The following is a 22,551-nucleotide window of genomic DNA, read 5'->3' on the forward strand; positions in this document are numbered from 1 at the left end:
TCCAAATAGTAAGAGTTTTAAAAACCAGATGGACAGTTCTTTGACTTCAGAAGGGAGGAAGTAGAGTGAAACAAAGAAATTTAACTTTCAATTACCTTTCAAAGGTAACTTTTAAAATAAACTGGTCAAGCCAGTGGTGACACCTCATGGGCTCTCCTGCAGTACTGTTTTCTAGTTAGGAGAGAGGGACATTATAATGAAATGGGTTTAACAATACTACCTATCCCATGGAGTTTTGTAGATTGAATGAGTTTAACACCTGTAAAGTTAGAGCCAATGCCTGACACAGAGTAAGCACTAAATAAATGTTGGATATTAGTATGGAAGATACTGCAATATAACTGCTGGAAACTTAGCTAAAAACATGAATTGGCTGCACACCCTGAGAAGCCTCATGGGTTAACAAGAGGACTGAGCTGGAGTGGAGGACTTGAGAGCTGTGAAACAGTATCTGGAACAGGGTAGCTCTCAAAAGGCAGAAATTATTTAAAGCTGGTAAATGTAGGCTTTGTGGTCTAAAAATAGGCTTAATTTTTTTGTTGTTGTTTTGTCCTTTTTCAATACTCAAGTGTAAACTCGCAGGAAAACCTAACTAAGGGGACTTCCCTGGTGGCGCAGTGGTTAAGAATCTGCCTGCCAATGCAGGGGACATGGGTTCAGTCCCTGGTCTGGGAAGTTCCCATGTGCCACGGAGCAACTAAGCCTGTGCACCACAACTACTGAGCCTGTGCTCTACAGCCCGCGAGCCCCAGCTACTGAAGCCCGTACGCTCCAGGGCCTGCGTGCCACAACTACTGAAGCCCATGCCGCCTAGAGCCTATGCTCAGCAACAAGAGAAGCCACCACAGTGAGAAGCCCGTGCACTGCAATGAAGAGTAGCCCCCGCTTACCGCAACTAGAGAAAGCCCACGTGCAGCAACAAACACCCAATGCAGCCAAAAATTAAAAAATAAATACAAAAATTAAAAACCTAAATACGGATAGGTCCTAAATGCCTGCAGGAATTGTATGAACTACAATAGTACTGTTTCAGCTAACACTCCTAAAACAGAGTTGTCCCAGATAACTTAGCTCTGAAACTTTGCTGCTTCATCTTAACTATGCTTGAATTGAACTCCTAGAGCTAGTCTGTGAGGCCCTTGGAGTAGTGGACAACTACAGGGCTGTCCATCTATCCCTCCTCCTTTTTATGGAAACTTCTCACAGTCATCCATATCTTACCAACAGCGGGCACCTGACCCAAGCTGGGCCATCAGAGTCTCCCCTATGGAAATTTGTCTTTGGACAAAAATTAGTCTTTCTCTAGTTAAATGATCCTAAAGCTTAGGAGCTTTGTAATGAGCCTCTTCCATCTGTGAATGATGCAGATGAGCTGAGAGCTACCCAGTGGCTTTGTAGGCCCCAGTTCTAGAACCTGCTGCCTGCCTCAGCCCTTAGGTTCCATGAGCCACCCTTTGTCATTCTAATGAATAGCACTTTTCTATTTAAACTGGCTTACTTTGATTGCTATTATTTCTAGAATCCTAACTAATACACCTGGATACAGGAGAAATTATTTCCATGTGACCTCCTCCCTTTCTGTGTACCTCACCACTATCCCCTAAATCCAACCTATCACTATTTCTTGCATTGTGAACTGCAGTAGACTCCTAGCTGGTTCCACTAGAAAAATCCTGCAATGGACAAGTACTAGTTATTGTGCTAGTTGGAGTGTATGCAGTCAAGTTATTTACCTTCAAGATTATGATGACAGAGTTGTAGCAAGACAGCTTGGAAATGACATTCGGCTTACTGGAGGAAACTTCTTTATGTTGGTCAGAGCAGCCTGCAAGTATCATGCCCCTTTGTGAGCCCCCAGGTAGTGATGCTGAGGGAGGCTCAGAGGGCAGGATGGTCAAATTCTTATCCAGAAAAGGTAAGTCTATTCACATGAGAACAAATCACTAGCCCTTCTAGGATGGAGGAAGCCTAGTGTTGTCAACTTACTATCAAGTGGCCAGTTAGTCTCCTAAATAAATAGTGCCACCTTGGGAGCTCAGTGTTGGTCTCTGTCAATATTTACGTGAAGATTCAGAGACAGCAGTAGCTACGTCAGCCTTGGTAAGTGGGAGTCCGTGCCATTGGGCATAGCCTCCATCTCTACCACTGTATCTATTCCATTCATGTGCTTATTGTGCCAATACTGAGATGGCCCGTATGTGGCTGACATCAACCAGCCAAGTCATTCTATTAGGATGTTCAGTGTCTCCTCCATGGTGAATTCTTTTTCATGGGCATTGATATATGAAGCAAAGATCTTCATCATCTGTCTTCCCTCCCCTATATCCATCCATATACCTCTACTGCAGACCTTGTTGCAGCCAATCTTCCAGTCTTTTTCCTTTTAAGACACTGACCAACTGGCTAGGCCATTTGCCACTGCCCATGAGTTCATATATATTCTCACTTTGAGCCACTTCTCCTTCCACACAAAATGGGTGATCACATTAATATCTGCCAATTGGGAAGATTTCCACTGCAACTGCCTTTCAAAGTTACCCCTGAAAATGGTCAGAACCCACCCATAGCCAAACAGGCTTTCTACACCTGCTTCAGCTGGAGCCACCCCCATGCACCACTATGGCCATAGGTGTGAGCTGAGTGAAGAACACTTAGGTGCAACTGCAGTGGGTAACAGTGGGTTCTGGGTTGTCTCTGCACGCATATTGCTTGTGTCCTCTGATTCTGCTTAGGCTTGGTCCTAGGTGTAATGTTCCTGTCTTATGATGTCTTGGTGTTGGGCCCATCTGACTTTACAACTTGGTGCATTTGACAGAATCCAGCCAATGATGGCCAGTTCCAGATGCATAGTCACTTGGGGTCCCCTGGTCAAGTTTTCCATCTCTATCATGGCCCAGTAGCACACCAGTCGCTATTTACAAAAGGCTTACAATTCTCTACTACAACTGGCATATTCTTGCTCCTGGATTTCAATAGCTTGCATTGTGATTCTCCTGCTGGGTCTTGCCATCAACTTCCCACTGCTTCTTTTTCCACGACTGTCACCTCCATGGAATCTGCAATATCATATGACTCCACGCCTGACTTAAAGCTGTCACCTGGTATTACTTTTTCATGGGCATTATTACTAGGCAGAGCAGTATTACTAGGCGTAGAACGTACTGTCCCCAGAACCTGAAGAGGCCTGCTTACCAAAGAGTGTGCTTCCTTCTTTGAGAAAGGGGATGCAAGATGCAGTCATTTGTTTTTTTTCTGTCTTAGGGGATATGTCAGCCCGCCGCTGACCACTAGACCTCTGAATCTTTCATAGAGTTTATTTCCCATCCTCTGGATTGCGTGCAGCTTACCAAGACCTTCAGTGTACTAACCACTTCTCGTTCTGTCTGTCTGATCAGAGTGATGTCAGGTAATGTAATTCTGGGGCAAAGCTATAAATGTATGTTCCTGTCCCTTCTATGTGAATGTGAACTACTTCTGATTCTTTAAAAAATTAAAAAAAAATTAGATATAATTGACATATAGCATTATGTTAGTTTTCAGATTCAATATATGTGTATATTACAAAATGATCACCACAATAAGTCTAGTTACCATCCATCACCACACATAGTTGCAAATTATTTTCCTTGTTATGAGAACTGATTTTCTTTCTTCATTGGAATACAAAAAGACACATTTGTCAAATCAATGGGTACATACCAGGTACCTGAGACCTTATTAATCTGATCTAGCAAAGATACAACAGCTATAATTGGGTCTACTATCTGGCTGAATTTGCAGTAGTGCACTGCCATCCCCCAGGATCCAAGAATTTCTGCAGGGACCAGACTGGTGAATTTAAATAAGGACCAACGCCTCTGAATCTGACATTCTTATGAATGGCACTAATCTCCACCATTCCCCCCTGAGATGCAATATTAATATTGTTATTGTTTTATTAACTTGGCTGGGTTGGGGACAGTTTCAGAGGTTTTCCCATTTCTGGACTTTCAATTTTATTCCACTGATTGATAGGTCTATCCTTATGCCAGTATCACACTCTCCTTATTATAGCTTTGTAGTAGGTTTTGAAATATGGACGTGTAAGCACTCCAACTTAATTATTCTTTTCCAAGATTGTTTTGACTACTCTGAGTCCCTTACATTTCCAGATGAATTCTAGGATCACTCTATCCATTTCTGCAAAATAGTCAGCTGGGATTTTGATAGAGATTGCATTGAATCTGTAGATCAATTTGGGGAATATTGCCATCCTAACAATATTAAATCTTCCAATCCATGAACATGGGGATGAACTTCCGTTTGTTTAGGTCTTTAGTTTCTATCAATGATTTCATAGTTTTTAGTATACAAGTTTGTACTTTGGTTATAATAAGTAATATTTTATTCCTTTTGATGCTATTTTAAATAGAATTTTTTAAAAAATTTATTTATTTATTTATTTATGGCTGCGTTGGGTCTTCATTGCTGCGCGCGGGCTTTCTCTAGTTGCAGCGAGCAGGGGCCACTCTTCGTTGCAGTGTGCAGGCTTCTCATCTTGCTGGCTTCTCTTGTTGTGGAGCACGGGCTCTAGGCATGTGGGCTCCAGTAGTTGTGGCATGTAGGCTCCAGTAGTTGTGGCTCGCGGGCTCTAGAGTGCAGGCTCAGTGGTCGTGGTGCATGGGCTTCGTTCCTCCACGGCATGTGGGATCTTCCCAGACCAGGGCTCGAACCCGTGTCCCCTTCATTGGCAGGCAGATTCTTAACCACTGAGCCATCAGGGAAGTCCTAGAATTGGTTTTAAAATTTCATTTTTGGAATGTTCGTGGCTAGTAAATAGAAATAATGTCTTTTTTATTGATCTTGTATTCTGCAACCTTGCTGAACTTAATAGTTTGGGTGTGTGTATTCCTTAGGATTTCATATATACAAGTCATTTCATCTGGGACTAGAGATAGCCTTAATTTTTCTTGTTCAATCTGGATGCCTTTTGTTTCTTTTCCTTGCCTAATTGCCTTTTATTCAATGTTGAATAAAAGTGGTAAGAACAGACTTTCTTGCCTTGTTCCCAACCTTAGGGAGAAATCATCCTGTTTTTCACTATTAAGTGTGGTGTAAGCAGTGAATTTGTTTTTATAGATGGTCTTTATCAGATTGAGGTTTCACCTTCATGTTTGAAGGATAGTCTGATGAGTTATAGAACTGGATAGCTTTTTTTTTTTCCTTCCAGCACTCTAAATATATCATTCCGTGTTCTTGTGGCTTCTGTTATTACTAATGAGAAGTTGGCTATTAATTGTATCATTGTTCTCCTGTATATAATGTGTCACTTCCCCTTGGCTACTTTTAAGACTTTTGCTTTATTGAAGTTTAGCTGTTTGCCCTTGATCATGTTTAAGTGTGGTTTTCTATATACCACTTGGGGTTCCTGGAGTTTCTTCAGTTTGTAAATATATGTCTTTCCAAATATGGGGAGCTTTGCCACTATTTCTGCACATTTTTTAATTTTATTTTTTTGGCCGCACCGTGTGGCATGCAGGATCTTATTTCCCTGAGCAGGGAGTGAACCCATGCCTCCTGCATTGGGAGCACAGAGTCTTAACCACCAGACTGCCAGGGAAGTCCTCTGCACATATTTTTTTATGTCCCATTCTCTTTCCCACCTGGAACTCCAAAGGACTCTAAAGCTTTCTTCATTATTTTTTTCTTCAGTCTTTTTTCTCTTTGTTCTTCAGACTGATAATCAGTCATCAAGTCCACTTATTCTTTTTTTAAAAAAATAAATTTATTTTATTTATTTATTTTTGGCTGTGTTGGGTCTTTGTTGCTGCACGCAGCCTTTCTCTAGTTGTGGAGAGCAGGGGCTACTCTTTGTTGCGGTGCATGGGCTTCTTATTGCGGTGGCTTTTGCTGCAGAGCACAGGCTCTAGGAGCGTGGGCTTCAGAAGTTGTGGCATGTGGGCTCAGTAGTTGTGGCGCATGGGCTTAGTTGCTCCACGGCATGTGGGATCTTCCCGGACCAGGGCTCGAACCCGTGTCCCCTGCATTGGCAGGCAGATTCTCAACCACTGCGCCACCCAGGGAAGCCCCATTTATTCTTTATTATACCATCTTCAATCTGTTGTTAAGCTCATTAAGTTCCTCAATTTTTCATTTCAATATTGTACTTTTCAGTCCTAGAATTTCCATTTCTTTTTTATAGTTCCTATTTCTCTGCTAGATTCCCTATCTGTTTATCCATTTGTGTATACTTCCCTTTAAGTCCCAGTATGTATGTATGTATGTGTGTGTATATATATATATATATATAATGGCTGATTTAAAGCTCTTGACTACTAATTGCAACATCTGAGTGATCTTGCAGTTGGTATCTATCGACTGATTTTCTTTTTCCTTAAGTATGAGTCATATTTTTCTGTTTCTTCAGGTTTCTAGTACTTTTATCATTGGGATGGATTATACTCTTTTACAGAGTGATTTTTATTCCAGAAGGCAGTTAATTTGAGAGGGCTTAACTTCCCATCTCGTTTTCCTCTGTCATGGACAATGGCTGAAATCTCTGCTTAACTCTTTCAGCTTCTAGCTGATGCTCTGTTTCACCAGGAACTCTGGGTTTTTCTCCACATAATTTAGTTTAGCTATTAGTCAAAGATTCTGACAGATTCTATATGCAGATTTGGGGACTTACATCTTCTGAGGCTTTCTCCCTGCATAGATTTCTCACCTAACTACTCTCTGGCTGCTCTGCCAACCTGAGACTCTGTCCTTTTACACCTTAAGCCAATAGGGTGTGGCTCTCTACCACTTAAGCTATTTGGAGTTATGGGGATGTCCTCAGACACAAAGTCACAAACACACAAATGTCACCTATTGCATTTCATTTTTCAAATGTAGTTACTTCTATCTTTGGGAGGGTTAATCTGACCAAGTTAACTCCACCATTATCATAAACTAGAGACATATGCTATTGATATTTATATGTTTATCCTGTATTCAGCAATCTTGCTAAATTCCTATTTGTTTAAATTTGTAGATTCTCTTGTATTTTCAACACAGACTATCATACTGTCTACAAATATTAATGTTTTTCTTCCTTTGTATGCAATTCATATAGCTCATTCTCTTTCCCCTAATTATGCTAGCTATAATATTAAGTACAATGCTGAATAGAAACAGTGATAGACAGTAAGCATCCTCATCATAATCTTGACTTTCATGGTAGTGCTTCTAAAGTATCACCATTAAGTATTTTTTATTGTAGTTTTGTAACAGATGATCTATCTATCAAAGAAGCCTTAATTTCTCTTTCTGCTATTCCACTGTTAGTTTATAGAAATGCAACAGATTTCTGTATATTAATTTTGTATCCTGAAACTTTACCGAATTCATTGATGAGATGTAGTAGTTTTCTGGTAGAGTCTTTAGGATTTTCTATGTATAGTATCATGTCATCTGCAAACAGGAAACTATCCTATTTACCATCACATCAAAAAGAATAAAACACCGAAGAATAAACCTACCTAAGGAGGCAAAAGTCCTGTACTCTGAAAACTAGAAGACGCTGCTTAAAGAAATTGAAGACAACACAAACAGACGGAAATATATACCATGTTCTTGGATTGGAAGAATCAATACTATTGAAATGACCATACTACCAAGGCAATCTATAGATTCAGTGCAATCCATATCAAATTCCAAAGGCATTTTCCACAGAACTAAAACAAAAAAATGTTTATTATTTTTTTTTAATTAAAAAAAATTTTTTTTGGCCACGCCATGCAGCTTGCTGGATCTTAGTTCCCTGACCAGGGATTGAACCCAGGCCCACTTCAGTGAAAGCGCTGAGTCCTAACCACTAGACTGCCAGGGAAATTCCCCAAAGTTAAAAAAATTTGTATGGAAACACAAAAGACCCCAAATAGCCAAAGCAATCTTGAGAAAGAAAAATGAAGCTAGAGGAATCAGGCTCCCTGACTTCAGACTATACTACAAAGCTACAGTAATGAAAACAGTATGGTACTGGCATAAAAGCAGACATATAGATCAATGGAACAGGATAGAAAGCCCAGAAAATAGACCCAAGCACCTATGGTCAATTAATCTACAACAAAGGAGGCAAGAATATATAATGGAGAAAAGACAGTCTCCTCAATAAGTGATGCTGGGAAAACTGGACAGCTACATGTAAAAGAATGAAATTAGAATGTTTTCTAACACCATATACAAAAATAAACTCAGAATGGATTAAAGACCTAAATGTAAGAATGGATACTATGAAACTCCTAGAGGAAAATGTAGTCACAACACTCTTTGATGTAAATCACAGAAATTTTTTTTGGATCTGTCTCCTAGAGTAATGGATATAAAAACAAAAATAAACAAATGGGATCTAATTAAACTTAAAAGCTTTTGCACAGCAAAGGAAACCATAAACAAGATGAAAAGACAACCCTCAGAACGGGAGAAAATATTTGCAAACGATGTGACCCACAAGGGATTAATTTCCAAAATACACAAACAGCTCACACAGCCCAATATTTAAAAAAAAAACAAAAAAAGACCAACCCAATTAAAAATTGGGCAGAATATCTAAATAGACATTTCTCCAAAGACATACAGATGGTTAATAGGCAAATAAGAAGATGTTCAACATTTCTAATTATTAGAGAAATGCAAATCAAAACTCCAAAGAGGTACCACCTCACACCTGCCATAATGGCCATTATCAAGAAGTCTACAAATAATAAATGCTGGAGAGGGTGTGGAACCTTCCTACATGGTTGGTGGGAATGTAAATTGGTACAACCACTATGGAGAACACTATGGAGGTTCCTTAAAAAACTAAAAATATAGTTACCATATGATTCAGTGATCCCACTCCTGGGCATATATATCCAGAGAAAACTATAATTTGAAAAGATACATGCACCATAGCAGCACTATTTACAATAGCCAAGACATGGAAGCAACCTAAGTCTCCATCGACAGATGAATGGATAAAGAAGATATGGCACATATATACATATGTATAATGGAATATTACTCAGCCACAAAGAAAATGAAAACATTCCATTTGCAGCAACATGGATGGACCTAGAGATTATCATACTGAGTGAAGTAAGTCAGAGAGAGAAAGAAAAATATATAATATTGCTTGTATGTGGAATCTAAAAATATAATACAAATGAGCTTATTTACAAAACAAAAACAGACTCACAGACATAGAAAACAAACTTTTGGTTACCAAAGGTGAAGGGGCAGGTAGGGATAAATTAGGAGTTTAGGATTAAAATATACACACTACTATATATAAAAAATTGATAACCAACAAGGACCTCTACTGTATAGCTATATAGCACAGGGAACTATACTCAATATCTTATAATAACCTATAATGGAAAAGAATCTAAAAAAGAATATATACATATATATGTAACTTAATCACTTTGTTGTACACCTGAAACTAACACATTGTAAATCCACTATACTTCAATAAAAAATTTTTAAAAAGTCTTCTTCTATTCCTTGCTGTTTGAATTTTTTCCATTAGTCAATGTTGAAGTTTACCTTTTTTCCCCCCTGAATCTGTTGAGATGAGATAATCATATGGCTTTCTCTTTTAAGCTGTTGATAAGAGGTATTATATAAACAGATTTCTCTAATATTGAACCATCCTTGATTTGACCCTCTTTGATTTTCATGTATTAATTCTTATACACTACTGGGTTTGGTTTGCTAGTGTGGAAGATTGAATTTTCCAATATAATATCTTCAGACATATGCACAGAGGTATCTGCCAAACCACATGCTCCTTTGCAATGTGACTTTGCTTCTCTCTCATCAAGATGTAGAGTCATCTCTCTTGCATCTGGGCTGAGCAGTAGAATGCAACAGAAGGAACATGCATGCCTTCCAAGAGTGGATGAGACATTTACAGCTTAACATGATCCTCTTCTGATGCTCCTTTTCAGAACCCAATTGCCATGCTGTAAGAAGTCCTAGCTATGAGGAAAGGCTACATTAAAGTGCTTCGGTCAACAGTCCCAGTTGAGTCCAGTCTTCCAGTTATCCCAGCCTGGGCTTCAGATATGTGAGCAAAGAAGTCTAGATGATTCTGGCCCCAAGCTTTTCAAATCATCCCCCCCAGACCTAAGAGTCCTCATAGCTGAGGCCAGACATTTTGGGACAGATATAAGACGTTCCCACTGTGCCCTAATTCATGATGCACAGAATGTATATATGCATGACTTTGTTTTATGCCACCAAGTTGGGGCAGTGTACTACATAGCAGATAACCAAAACAGCTAGATTTTATAATTTTGCATCTTTTCACAAGTGAGATTATTTAGACTTTTAAAACACTGCCTTAGTCTGATTTTGGTATCAAGGTTATACTAACTTTGTACGATGAATTGGGTGGCTTTTTATTTTATATATGAAAAAAGGATTACCTGTTCCTTGTGGGTTTGGTAAAAATCAGATTTTTCTACTTCTTGAGTGAAATTTTCAAATCGCATAGTTTCTAGAAAATTATGTTTCATTTAAAATTCAAATTTACTGCAATATTATAATAATCCCTCAAGATTAAAAAAATACTGTAGCTGTAGTTATATTCTCCTTTGTGTTTCCTACTAGTTTTTTTTTTTGTGTGTGTGTGTGTGTGTGCATGTGCATACACAAGTTTTACTAGAGATTAGGTTATTTTTAAGAAATCAGCTTCTGGTTTTGTTGAACCTTTTACATTTCCTTTATTTGTATTTATTAATTTCTGCCTTTCATTATTTCCTTCCTTCTACTTTTGTAGAGGGCCCTTTTTTCTTTTTTTAGTTGAATACAACTATTTTATTTTTAGTCTTTGTTTCTATGAGTTTCATGTAAATTTCCCTCTTACATCTGCTTTTTAGGAATTCCCATTATTTGCAGATTCCATGTTATTTTTTGTCAGCTCTATCATATTTATTTTAGAGATTATCTCAGAAATGAATATTCATCTCTGTAGACTGAGAATGGAGATTCAGAGAAGTGAAGGAGGTCATCAGTAGTAGGCCTCTACTAACTTCCTACTATCAGGATCTTGCCTCTTCCCAGTTTTATTTGAAAAAATGTGCTTCCTCCCCTTAAAGGCTAATCGTTCCACCTGTTCTCTGGATCCCCACCCCTCTTACTTTCTCAGTGACCTTGTTTTGTCCATTATCCCTCATTGCTTTATTTGGAAACTTTCCCTCTACTCAGGAATATTTTATTTCTTCTGTCTTAAAAAGTCTCCCTCAATTCTACATCCCTCGTTTAACTACTATCCCATCTCTTTCCTTTCAATGTGTAGATACAGCTTCTAAAAAGAGTAGCCTCTGTTTGGTCACACTTTCCATCACACCTCTCCGGAACCAGTCTTCTGCCTCCTGCCCCCATAGCTGCCACTGCTTCTGCTCTGACCAAGGTTACCAGTGACTGCCTGGTTGCCAGATACCACAGACGCTAGTCAGTCCCTGTTTTCTCAGCTTCATTGTAGCCTTCGGCACTGCTGGGCACTCCCTCCTCTTTAAAACTCGTCCTTCGATTTCTATGCCCAAGCTCCTTCTTGGTTTTGACGCTATCTCTCCAGTCATTCCTTCTCCCTTTTGTGGATTCTTCTTCCTCCCTCAGGCTTTGAATGCCCGTGTTCCCTACGGCTCCATCATTGGGCCTTTTCTCACTATACGTGATCTTTCTTGGCACTATCATCCGTTCCATGGCTTCAACTACCACTTTTAAAAGAATGTCTCCCAAATGTGTATTTCTGGGCCAGAGCTCTCGAGGCAGAGACCTAAATATTTAGCAGCCTGTTGGACCTCCACAGCACCTCAAATGAACGTGACCAACATGGAACACAGCAGCTTCTTTCCCAAATCCATTCCTCCTTTTTCCCTATCTTGGTAAATGACTCCACATCTACCTAACTCCCGACGTCAGAAATCTACAAGTTATTTTGGATTCCTCCTTCCTTATCGATTGACATCTTACTCTCTTCCAAGTTTACATGCATTGTCTCTGGTCTCCATCCTGTCACTGCGTTGGTTAAAGTGCTTTGCTCTATCACTGCAGTTTCTGCAAAGGCCTCTCAACTGATCTCCCTGTCCCAGGTTTTACCTTTCTTTCCCTACCTGCACCAATCCATTTTCTACATGACTACCAGAATAATCTTCTATGTTGCAAATCTGAGCATGTTATTTCCTTGCTATAAACACCTCATTGGCTCTCTTTGGCCTTCTGGATAAAAGTCCAAAATTCTTAGCTTGACACATCAAGGCCCTTAGTGATCTGTCCTTGGCTCAGACCTCCACAGATAGTTATCTTTTACTTTTCTCCCTTTAAACCCTACATCCTAATAATAAATTGCAGTTTCCAGAATATACAACTCTGCCTCCCCACTTGCTGCCTTTATTTGGCTATAGCTCATCCTTCAAGACTCAGTTCAGATGTTACCTCCTCCAGCCCGAATTCCTCATTATCCTCCTTCATCACTGGATTGGGTGCCTATTCTACCTGCTCCCACAGTCCACCTCTACTCGCAACCCTTAATATAGTGTATTGTTTTCCTGTATCTTCTTGAGGGCAGTGACTTGAGTTTCTCTCTCTCTAGCTTCAGTTGTTATCACAGTGACTTGTGCCTAGTGGGTAGGCACTCAATAAATGTGTATTAAGTTAAAGAAAAGTTCTCAGCTGCCTGAATAGCTTGGACTGTAATTCAAGGACCAGTTTCAGTGTCTGAGAATATGCTCAATTTGATAAAAACTCCCATCAAGTTTCTTGAAACCAGGAAATGGGAGAGCAAATGAGATATTACCTTAGAAAAGCTGAAACCCAGTCCAATTACAGATTTTAAAAAATAATAACAACATGTATGATCAATAGTTAAAAACTACCAAATGCTACAGGGGTAGGAGGAAAACTAAGTTATAATTGGTCTGGACAAAAGGCTTATTAGTTTTCAAAATGACTCTCTATTGTTCCTCAATCTGGCCTCCTTTTATAGAACTGATTTGCTATAACTTCGGATCTCTGTGTTCATTTTCCTTAGACCTCTCCAGGTATCTTTGGGTCTTACCATCTGAAGTTAAATTTAAAATTTATTAATTCCAATTTATCAATTCTCCCGATGTGTGAAGCATTAAACATAATCAGGCATCAATATTTATTAACACAAGACAAAGGAAACACATTCAATGAGTTAATAGAACACTGTCCAGCCAGATGTTAAATTTAAAAATGTATATCTAGTCTAATTTCAAATAAATAAAAAAAAACTTTATACATAATTACACAGTACTATAGTTTGAATCTGACACTGGTAAATATCTTGACAAAAAATAAACAAAACAGCATTTAGGACTAAAAAATTATTCTTATATCTTTACACTCTCTTCCTCTGGACAAATAACATGGCCCATCTACATAGACCTAAACCAGAAATGTTGAATGAATGATAAAGAAAAGGCCTATTTTGTATTTGGAGTACTGCAGCTTGCTCCAAATACTCTTGTTTTTACACGAAAGCAGACAACAAAAACAACTCTAAGGCATAGATCATGTTGTAGTTTGAGGGTGAGGTGATAACTCCTCATTGCTTCAGTCTAAAGATTCCTGGATATTCAAGGAAAGTAATTTATTTGGCCAAGATATTGAGCACCATGCCTGGGGCACAGACCTTAACAAAAAAGCCTAAGGCCTCGGGCCCTTTGTTGATTCAACAAAAGCATTAAGCAAGCATTGCCCAGGGACTAAAGTTAAGGAGACACTCCTATGACCAACAGACAGGCAATGGTCCCTAAACAGCCTGAGGCAGCACAACTTCAGGAGGACCTGGTACGGGGAAAGCAGGGGCCCTTTATGAGGCAGGAAGGAAATAAAGAGTGTGGATTCACTGATGCCCATTAGCATGCTGGTCATTCCCAAGGTCTCACTGATGCAGGAGATGGCATTTGTTCTGAGGAAGCCCCTTCCTGATCTACCTTGTTACTTCTGCTGAGAGGCAGAAAGAGTTTCAAAAACTTTCAGATGAATAGGTTTCTCTTATCTGAAATGAGGGCTTGCTATTCTTTAGTCCCCCCGCCCCCACCCCCACTCCCCACAGGCATAAAAACCCAGACACAATATGTTCCCAAGTTTTGGCCAGGCTGTTTCTATTAATAATGGCCTTTGGGGCCTCTCTTAAGAGTCAGTTCTACCACAAAGGTTCTACTTAGTGTGGAAAGACTAAGAGCGTTGTGTCACCAAGAGAAAGTTTTCTTACCAAGTCTGCAACAGACTAGGCATCAGATCTGTAGATGATCCCACAAACACCTCTAAACTAATGACTGACTCTCTTCCCCTTCCAGAGGATACTTTACCAGAGTTACTGGTGAAGTTCCCGAAAGACACATCTTAGCATCTTAGTTTTCTTTCCTCCACCAGCTTATTCTGGCTTTGGGGGATAGGCAAAAGATAAATAAAGCAGCCACAAGGCAGAAAGCAAAAAAAATAACAATAAATCAGAGGCCTGAGGAACTTCAAAACTAGATAATCAGCCCCTAAATAACTGGGAGTTGGCCATACCATGAGATTAACGGAATATTTTATTTGAAGGAATGAGTATAATCTGCACAGTCCAGTATGGTAGCCAACAGCCATGTGTGGCTACTGAAAACTTGAAATATGGCTAGTCCGAATTGAGATGTGCTTAATACACACTGGATTTCAAAGACATAATATGAAAAAAAGAAAGTAAAATATCTCAATAATTTTTTATATTGATCCCATGTTGAAGTATTTTTCATATATTGTGCTAAATAATATATTAAAATCAATTTCACCTGTTTCTTTTTACTTTTTAAAATGTGGTTACTAGAAATTTTAAAATGACAGATGTGGCTCACAGTATATTTCTAGCAGACACCCTAACTTGTGTAATGAGAATTATGAAAGCAACCCATAGGAGAGACTCTGCCTTATACCTTTTTCTTAGAACTTGTGGATTACGGAGATAGAAGATCCTCAGGGTCCCTTGCTTTGATTAGTGAATCATTAAAAACTGTCTTAAGAAAATTACTTTCCAAATAAGCAGGCTGTTTTCTCTGCTAGTCACTGGATTTCTTACCCCAATGCAAGTGCTTTTTTCCTGTACATCCTAGAACCTCTCCCATCATGTGTAAGTTAACGGCATCCAAAATGTTGAAAAAGAGATCTGGAACTGGAAAATGTCTTGAGGTCTTCCCTCTGCGGAGAACGAGTTGGGAGGAAAAGAGGGTTATGTAAAAGGGAGGCAATAAAGTGGCTTTGAGTCATGAGACTGTGTAAGGGCAGCCCCCCAGGAGTGCTGCCGTGGCGAAGGGTCTGGTCTTTGCATTATAAACCTTATTTTCAGGGTAATTACAAGTCTAAAAAATTGTTTAAAAACATATTTAGTTTACATGATGTTACAGTGGGGTAAATAATGTGTATTATTAAAATAGTCTAAATAAATATTTACACAATAGACCAGAGTGGGTCAAAGAGAACCATTCTGATTTAACAAGTTAACTCTGTTCACTTTGAGTTTTTTTTTTTAATTTTAAAAAATATTTCTGTAAGAAAAAAATAATAAAATTCAACTATATTCAAATATGTGAAGTATCAGACCAAAGAAAGGAAACCGAGCCAGAGGCCAAACTCAGTCCCAGGCTCTGTCCGCTTGGCCTGGGCACCACAGTTATTTCAAAAGAGTTTCTTGCATACATCAGACTTCCCCTATTTCAGCATAAGCCTGGCTACTTTGGCAACCCAAATCGGTCAGTTCTGAGACATGCAGTTACGAGGCCTTATGCCTTCGCGTGACTATCGATCCCACTGCCTTCCCAGCCTATTGCTCTTGTTCTTAAAATCCCCGCCCTCGTGAACTGGAAGAACAGAGGATGCTCTTCAGTCCTCAGAAAAGAAAAGCTAGATGTATAACTGCTGACACAGTATACAATGGGCCTGGAAAAGAGGAAATTCTAAATTCTTATGCAGTCATTCTAAACGTGAAAGACGGTTTCAACACTGGGGGCCGGAGTGAGTTATTCCGGTTCCTTAGAACTGGGTGGGATCTAATGAATCTTAGCTTTTCCTAACATGTTGATTTTTCAGCTGAGATTATTCAGTTTGTAGAAACAGGCTGAATTCTTAAAAGCTTAAGCTGATTCTGGGAATGCAAGCTTAAAAAACAAACATAGGCAGCTTCAGTTTATAAAATACACCAGCCAACAGAGACACAGTACAATGTGCAGCAAAACCTGCAAACAATTTGCACTTTTTAGTCACCTATTCAATTACACTGCATCCAGAGAATACTGAGATTCTCTCAAAGTAGAAATGTTTCTACTTTAGTTGTTACAACTATACAAGCCAATTCTTCAATTTTTAGCTGAATTATGTGTATTCTTATTTACATGTTTAAAACACTGGTCAAAATGTTTTACCATCAAGAATTTTCTATATATAAAGTAATTCTCATATTCAGTGGGTTATCTGATTTGCTATGGGTCAACTGAAAGTAAGCCAAGTAGTTCTGTGTTAACAAAACCCGCAGAAGGTCTAACTATGGTAAAATGGCAAAATACAGTACAGAGCGGGGAACTGTGTAACTCAGACTACCCCATCACATGAATTCATTAAACTCCCTTACAAAATTCTAAAACAGCATTAGATAAAAATACAACTATATACAACAGATGAAAAAAATGCAACATGGATGTAATTGCTTTAGTAACGTGCTGCTCACACTACGTCAAAGCTCATGACCAACAGACTGTTAATATTTTTTTCATTTGCTACCACAGAATTCCCCTTTCCTGTGTGTCACGTGATTGCAGAATCCCACAGGATGAGATGAAGGATATAATGTAGCCATCTCAGCTTATTTCACACCATATGAAAGCTTCCTCCTAGTCACGGGTCTTTGGTTCTGTGGTTTTGCAGGATGGCCCCTGCAGTCCCCACAAGGATGGCTACATGTTATACGCCACATAGATGGGGTCCAGCTGGTCAGCGAGGAAGCTGTCACGGAGGTGCATCCTCTGCTTCTCTCCTCTGGAGTTGATGGGGATAACGCCTGGGTCCACCACAACTATGACGCCCACGATGAGGTAATGCTCCTCCAGGACGACGTTTGTCACTAAAGGAACCAGATCTAGGGCCTCCTGTTCAGAGCCACACAGTTCCACAACCACCACGAGCAAGTTGGTCCACGTGAACACGGCACTGAAATTTCAATGACATTCAGTTAACATGTCATCTCTTACAGTGTCTGCCCAAGACTTATCCCCATTTTCCCTGAGAACTGCCTTCTCGCTTGGATCCAACCAGAAGGCTCTCAGCCACGTCTTTAATACATGACCTTGCCCCTATGATCACAGCTGATTAGCTGAGCCATTTAAAATCTCTTGGGAGTTTGGAAGTGGGAATGAAAGTTGTTAGCTGGTCACCTGAACTGAGGACACGTGGACTGAACGTTCTGGGGTAGCAGGTGTGCAGAGAAGTACAGAGAATGGCTCTTCAGGGAGGAGAGAAAGAATGAAGTGGATGCCCACATGGCTCTAGAAAGTGAGAAGACGGTGGTTCCTGATGGCCTTCCCATTCCTTGTTTCTACCTTTCTTGAGATCCAGAGCTGGTCAGAGACTTCTAGGAACCTCTGAGATAACCAGGTATTCTGTCCATGAACTCTCTTTTGCTTAAGTTGTTTTGAAGAGAATTCTTGATATTTGCAACATGAGAGCTTTGACTAAGATTATTATCTATATTATAATACCAAACGGGAAGGGAGTTGGCCTGGCCTCATCTGAACTCAGTGCCCCATACACGCTCTCTCCTATTGTGCTATAAGGTAGAAAGTTGCCTTACATTCAGTGGGGTTTGCTGGGTTAGAAGGTATGACCTGACTTGTGTTTTGCAGTGTTGAACTGCTTTGAAAAACAGATTCAGTCCTTAAGAAAAATGTACACAATATCTGGTAGCATCAAAAGTCAAATGGTTAAAATTAGGGGGTAACCATGGCGCCCAACTTCTCTGCGTTGTTCTTACACCTCATGGGCATTGTTCAGGTCTGTTCAGAGGAGAGACTCTGACAAAAGCAAGACAAAGAAGCATCTGGAAAGCATGAACAAACCATTAAAAGAACTGTGGCTACTTTGCATGAAAAAAAAAAAAAAAACCTGAGAAGGACACACTGACTTAAACATGTATAAAAAGAAACTGGATGGATTCTGTACTGTTAAGAATCCACGATGAAAGCAAATAGGTAAAAACTACAGAGTTCTAATTTTAAGAAATTTTTAGTCAACGTTGAGGTCGGATGATCCTTTGTCAGGGGTAATGTAGGGGGAATTCCCGCACTAAGAGGGAACCTGGACCAGATAATAATAACAGTCCTTTTCATCTGCTTACCATTTGATAGCTTACAAAGCACATTCTCACTGGATCCTCCTGATAATCAGGAAGGAGCAGAGGAGGCATTTTCAGATGAGGAAAGCAGCCTCTTTCCTTGGGAACACTGGCAGCGCTGGGCCTTCCAGCTGGGTCTTTTGACCTGAAAGTCATGGTTCTTCCCACCACCCTCTACCAACTTTCTAGAGGCGGATGATCAGTTAGGTCCCTTCCAACGGTAAGCGCCTACCACTAAAAAGGACCCAGCCCCACCACGAGTCCACGGAGCCTGTCTTAGCAGACGGCACACTGCCAGACAAGGATCAGTCCGTTTATTTTCTGGCTCCCCTGGAGTTCCACAGCCGTAGGTGGTCTGCTACAGACGGCTGACTACAGAGCAACTTTAACTGGTACCGCAGCTGCGGGGGAACCTATGCTGTGCAGGGGATTTACCATTCGGCCATGCTCCTGTGGATCCGAGACACCGAGGTCTCGATGTCGATGGGGTGGTACCGCAGGCCTCGCAGTTCCAGTGTCTCGTCCAGAGCTCCCACCACGTACAAGGCATCGTGACGCTCTGATGGGGAGAGAAAGAGGAACGTGGTTCATCAGACGCACTGAGTGTACTACATCGTTGGAGTTAAGAGCACAGGGTCCAGACTGCCTGCCACGCCACCTGGCGCCACCACTCACCAGCTCCGTAACGTGGAGAATTAACTTAAATCTCTGAGTCCTGCTTCCCCTCTGTGAGACAGGGGTAATAATAAATGGCTGCTGTGAGGATTCAATTCACTTAAGGGAGTTAATATGATGCCTGGTACACTGTAAGTGCTGAAAACATTAGCTATCGTCATTATTATTATTACCACGTGCCAGGAATTGTGCCTAGTGCTGCGGAGACAAAGATGATATAACATGATTCCTGCTCTGAAGATACTTACTGTCTAGTGGGGGAAACACACACACAACAGATGTCCTATGGATGGACATCAGGTGGGATGAGGTCAGCCCAGCGACCCGAGTGTGCACTAGGGCCCCCCCTCCCCGAGCTCAGCTCAAGGGTTCAGAAAGGGAAAAGCTGAAGCCATGCTGAGCTTTTAAGGATAAATAGGAATTAGCCAGATGATGGCTGGGGAGGGGAGGAGGGGAGAGGATTTGAGATGGAAAAGAAGTGAACATATGTCATTGTTCCTAGACATCTTCAAGGACTCCACAGAGACTCTAGTCCTGGTTATTAATAGGCTTGTAATCCAGCAGGACGTTGCAGAAATCTTTTTTTAAAGATTTTATGCACACGCTGCATACACAAGGCTACATGGTTTATGTCTATATAGATACTGAAAAGAAGAAGAGAGATGATTTGGCTAGGTCTACAGAATGTTGTATTTTCAGGAAAAGGAAGATTTCTGAAAAATTTAGCAAAACAAACTGCTAGGAGCTGTTGGAGAGAGAAGGATGAGGAAGGCCAGCAGAGTCCCATCATACAAGAGCTGAAGACTGTAGTAACAAAAACAACGGAAAGAGTAGCTAATGACTCTCGAGTGTTTTCTGGGTGCCAGTCACTGTCCCAGGCACCTGAAGGCATTATGTCATTTAATCTCACATCATTTCCACAAGGCAGGAAACGTTATCACTCCCATTTTCCAGGTAGGAAACTGAGAGGTTGAGTGAGTGCTCAAGGTCATACAGCAAATGACAGAGGTAGGCTTCCAAACCAAGGCACCTGGCTAGGCATGCTTCCCTCACCACCAGTATGTTATTCTACTTCCCTGTGAAATATGGAGACACTCTGGAGCTGGTCAGTGGGGAACACATGCAAGGGGCGAAGGAGAAGTGACTTGGCTCAGTTCCAGCTGCTCAAGTCCAGTGAGTGATCTGTGTCAGTTCTGGGTGTGGATGATGCAATTGGTGCTGGGTATTTTAAAATGGCCATTCATGCCGTCAGGAAGGTTGAAGTCACGGCTTCACTGTGGCTGCCCAGTGGGCAGAGGATGGCTGGGGGCTGCTTACACGAGAGCCCTGCCAAGCAGGCTCGTGTCCAACGTGAGCCGCTGAAGGGACAGAGGGCTTCGGCAGGCTGGCTCCTCTGCACTGCCTCCCACTCGCAAGGCTTAGGAGCAAGGGACTAAAGGTGGAATACCTGTCCCAGGAGCTTGCTGAGGGCCGAGTCCTGCCAGAGGCATCTACCCATCACCAGGCACATCTCTATGACTGCCTGGCCGAGCCAACCCACAGGTCAGGGATGCTGACACGGGGCCCCAGTGCTTATTCCCTGGGTCCTCTTTGAGGGCAAAGTCTTACTTCAAATGAATACAAGTTCGTGTATGGGTTCAAGAGTCGGAGAAGGGAATAATTCAACACACACACTCCACATCCAAAGGCAGGCTGCGGAAGGCCAGCCCGTGCTAGGGGCTGCAAAGCGCAGCAGGACGGGGGTGAGGAACTGCTGAAGATACCTCCGGTGGCTGCTGTGAGCTCGGTCCGGCGGACAAAACCCAGGTATCCTGTTCGAGCCCACAGGGTCTGAGCAGGATCCCCAAAGCTGAGGCGGGTGTTGAAATGGTCAGCTTGAAGAGTCTCACTGTCATAGATGGTGTAATAGCCACTGGCTGTATGGGGACTGTTCACCCAAATCTACAACAAGAAAAAGCACTGGTCACATTTCGCCAGAATCAATTCAGTTCTCTGGGACAGATGATTTTGGCTTAATTTAATTAATTTTGGCTGCACTGGGTCTTAGTTGTGGGATCTTTTAGTGGCGGCATGCGGACTCTTAGTTGGGATGGGATCTTAGTTACAGCATGTGGGATCCCTGACGAGGGATCGAACCTGGGCCCCCTGCATAGGGAGCACGGAGTCTTACCCACTGGACCACCAGGGAAGTCCCTATTTTGGTTTTTTAACCTCATTTTTATAGTAACAACACAGCTGCAACAATAAAGGCAGCTGTCAGTTATCAAGTGTTTACCATGTGCTGAACAGTATTATATGCCTTACCTCCATCAATCCTGACATATATGACATGACAATACAGTTTGTACTACTGTTATTCCCATTTTACAGATGAAAAAAAAAAGGAGTTAAGTAACTTGCCTAAGATGCAGAAACAAGGAAACCTACACCCAAGCCTGGGTGGCCACAGAGGCCGTGCTCTTAACCTTGAGGCTACATTGCCTCCCTGGCTCATTTCTTTCTTTCTTTCTTTCTTTCTTGTTTTAAAAAATAAATTTATTTATTTATTTATCCTTGGCTGCGTTGGGTCTTCGTTGCCACGCACGGGCTTTCTCTAGTTGCAGCGAGCAGGTGCTACTCTTCATTGCGGTGCACGGGCTTCTCATTGCTGTGGCTTTTCTTGTTGAGGAGCATGGGCTCTAGGTGCACGTGCTTCAGTAGTTGTGGCACGTGGGCTCAGCAGTTGTGGCTCACGGGCTCTAGAGCACAGGCTCAGTAGTTGTGGCATATGGGCGTAGTTGCTCCGCGGCATGTGGGATCTTCCCGGACCAGGGCTTGAACCCATGTTCCCTACATTGGCAGGCGGATTCTTAACCACTGAGCCACCAGGGAAGCCCTCCCTGGCTCATTTCTCAGCCTCTTTCAGAGTCTCACAAATGCATCAAGGGATCATTTCTATGCTCTGAAACTAAGTTACGAAGACCGCGGGAAAATACTACAGGCTATTTGAATTTACAATGTAAACACAGCAATAGCCGACGATGGTAACAAAACTAGTATTCACTGTGTGACAGGCACTGTTCCAAATATATGACAGATACAGGTATTAATGCATTTAACTGTCACACAATCCTACTAGGTGGGTGCCATTATTACTTATGGTTGAGGAAACTGAGGACAGAGACGTTAAGTAACTTGCCCAATCACAAGAAGCTGGTAACTGGCAGAGCCCGGGTCATCTGCCTCGTGCACCCACAACATTGCTCCCAGTGAGCTATGAGATGAGATATCAGTGTCTCTCAGGGATTTGGGGGAAGAAAAATTAAGTCTTAAATATTTTTATACTAATACAAAAATGGATACATTTTGGAATAAAATATAAAATTTGTATAAATTTTAAAAATTTAAAATTTGTGGCTCCTTTTAGTTCCACTCCTTAATAGGTGGGAACAGGTGGGATTTGCCCATTTTCCTTTTCAGTTAAGGGTATGTCAGTGGACCAATCT

The 22,551-nt window shown here is 41.2% G+C and overlaps 1 protein-coding gene across 2 annotated transcripts in view; it reads right to left on the reverse strand.

Moving 5' to 3' along the window:
- Positions 1-14,103: 14,103 nt before the first annotated feature.
- The window catches only part of DIP2B (disco interacting protein 2 homolog B), a 232,092-nt gene continuing 223,644 nt past the window's right edge, over positions 14,104-22,551 (reverse strand). For both annotated transcript variants that reach the window (XM_079938477.1, XM_079938476.1), the window contains 3 exons: positions 20,830-21,007; positions 18,827-18,950; positions 14,104-17,211 (listed from right to left, as the gene is read on the reverse strand). In XM_079938477.1, coding sequence (XP_079794603.1) covers positions 16,959-17,211; positions 18,827-18,950; positions 20,830-21,007 — 555 coding nt within the window. In that variant the 3' untranslated portion in view covers positions 14,104-16,958. The remainder of the gene's footprint in view (positions 17,212-18,826; positions 18,951-20,829; positions 21,008-22,551) is intronic.

Source organism: Stenella coeruleoalba, assembly GCF_951394435.1.
Source record: "Stenella coeruleoalba genome assembly, chromosome: 11".
NCBI classification, from domain to species: domain Eukaryota; kingdom Metazoa; phylum Chordata; class Mammalia; order Artiodactyla; family Delphinidae; genus Stenella; species Stenella coeruleoalba.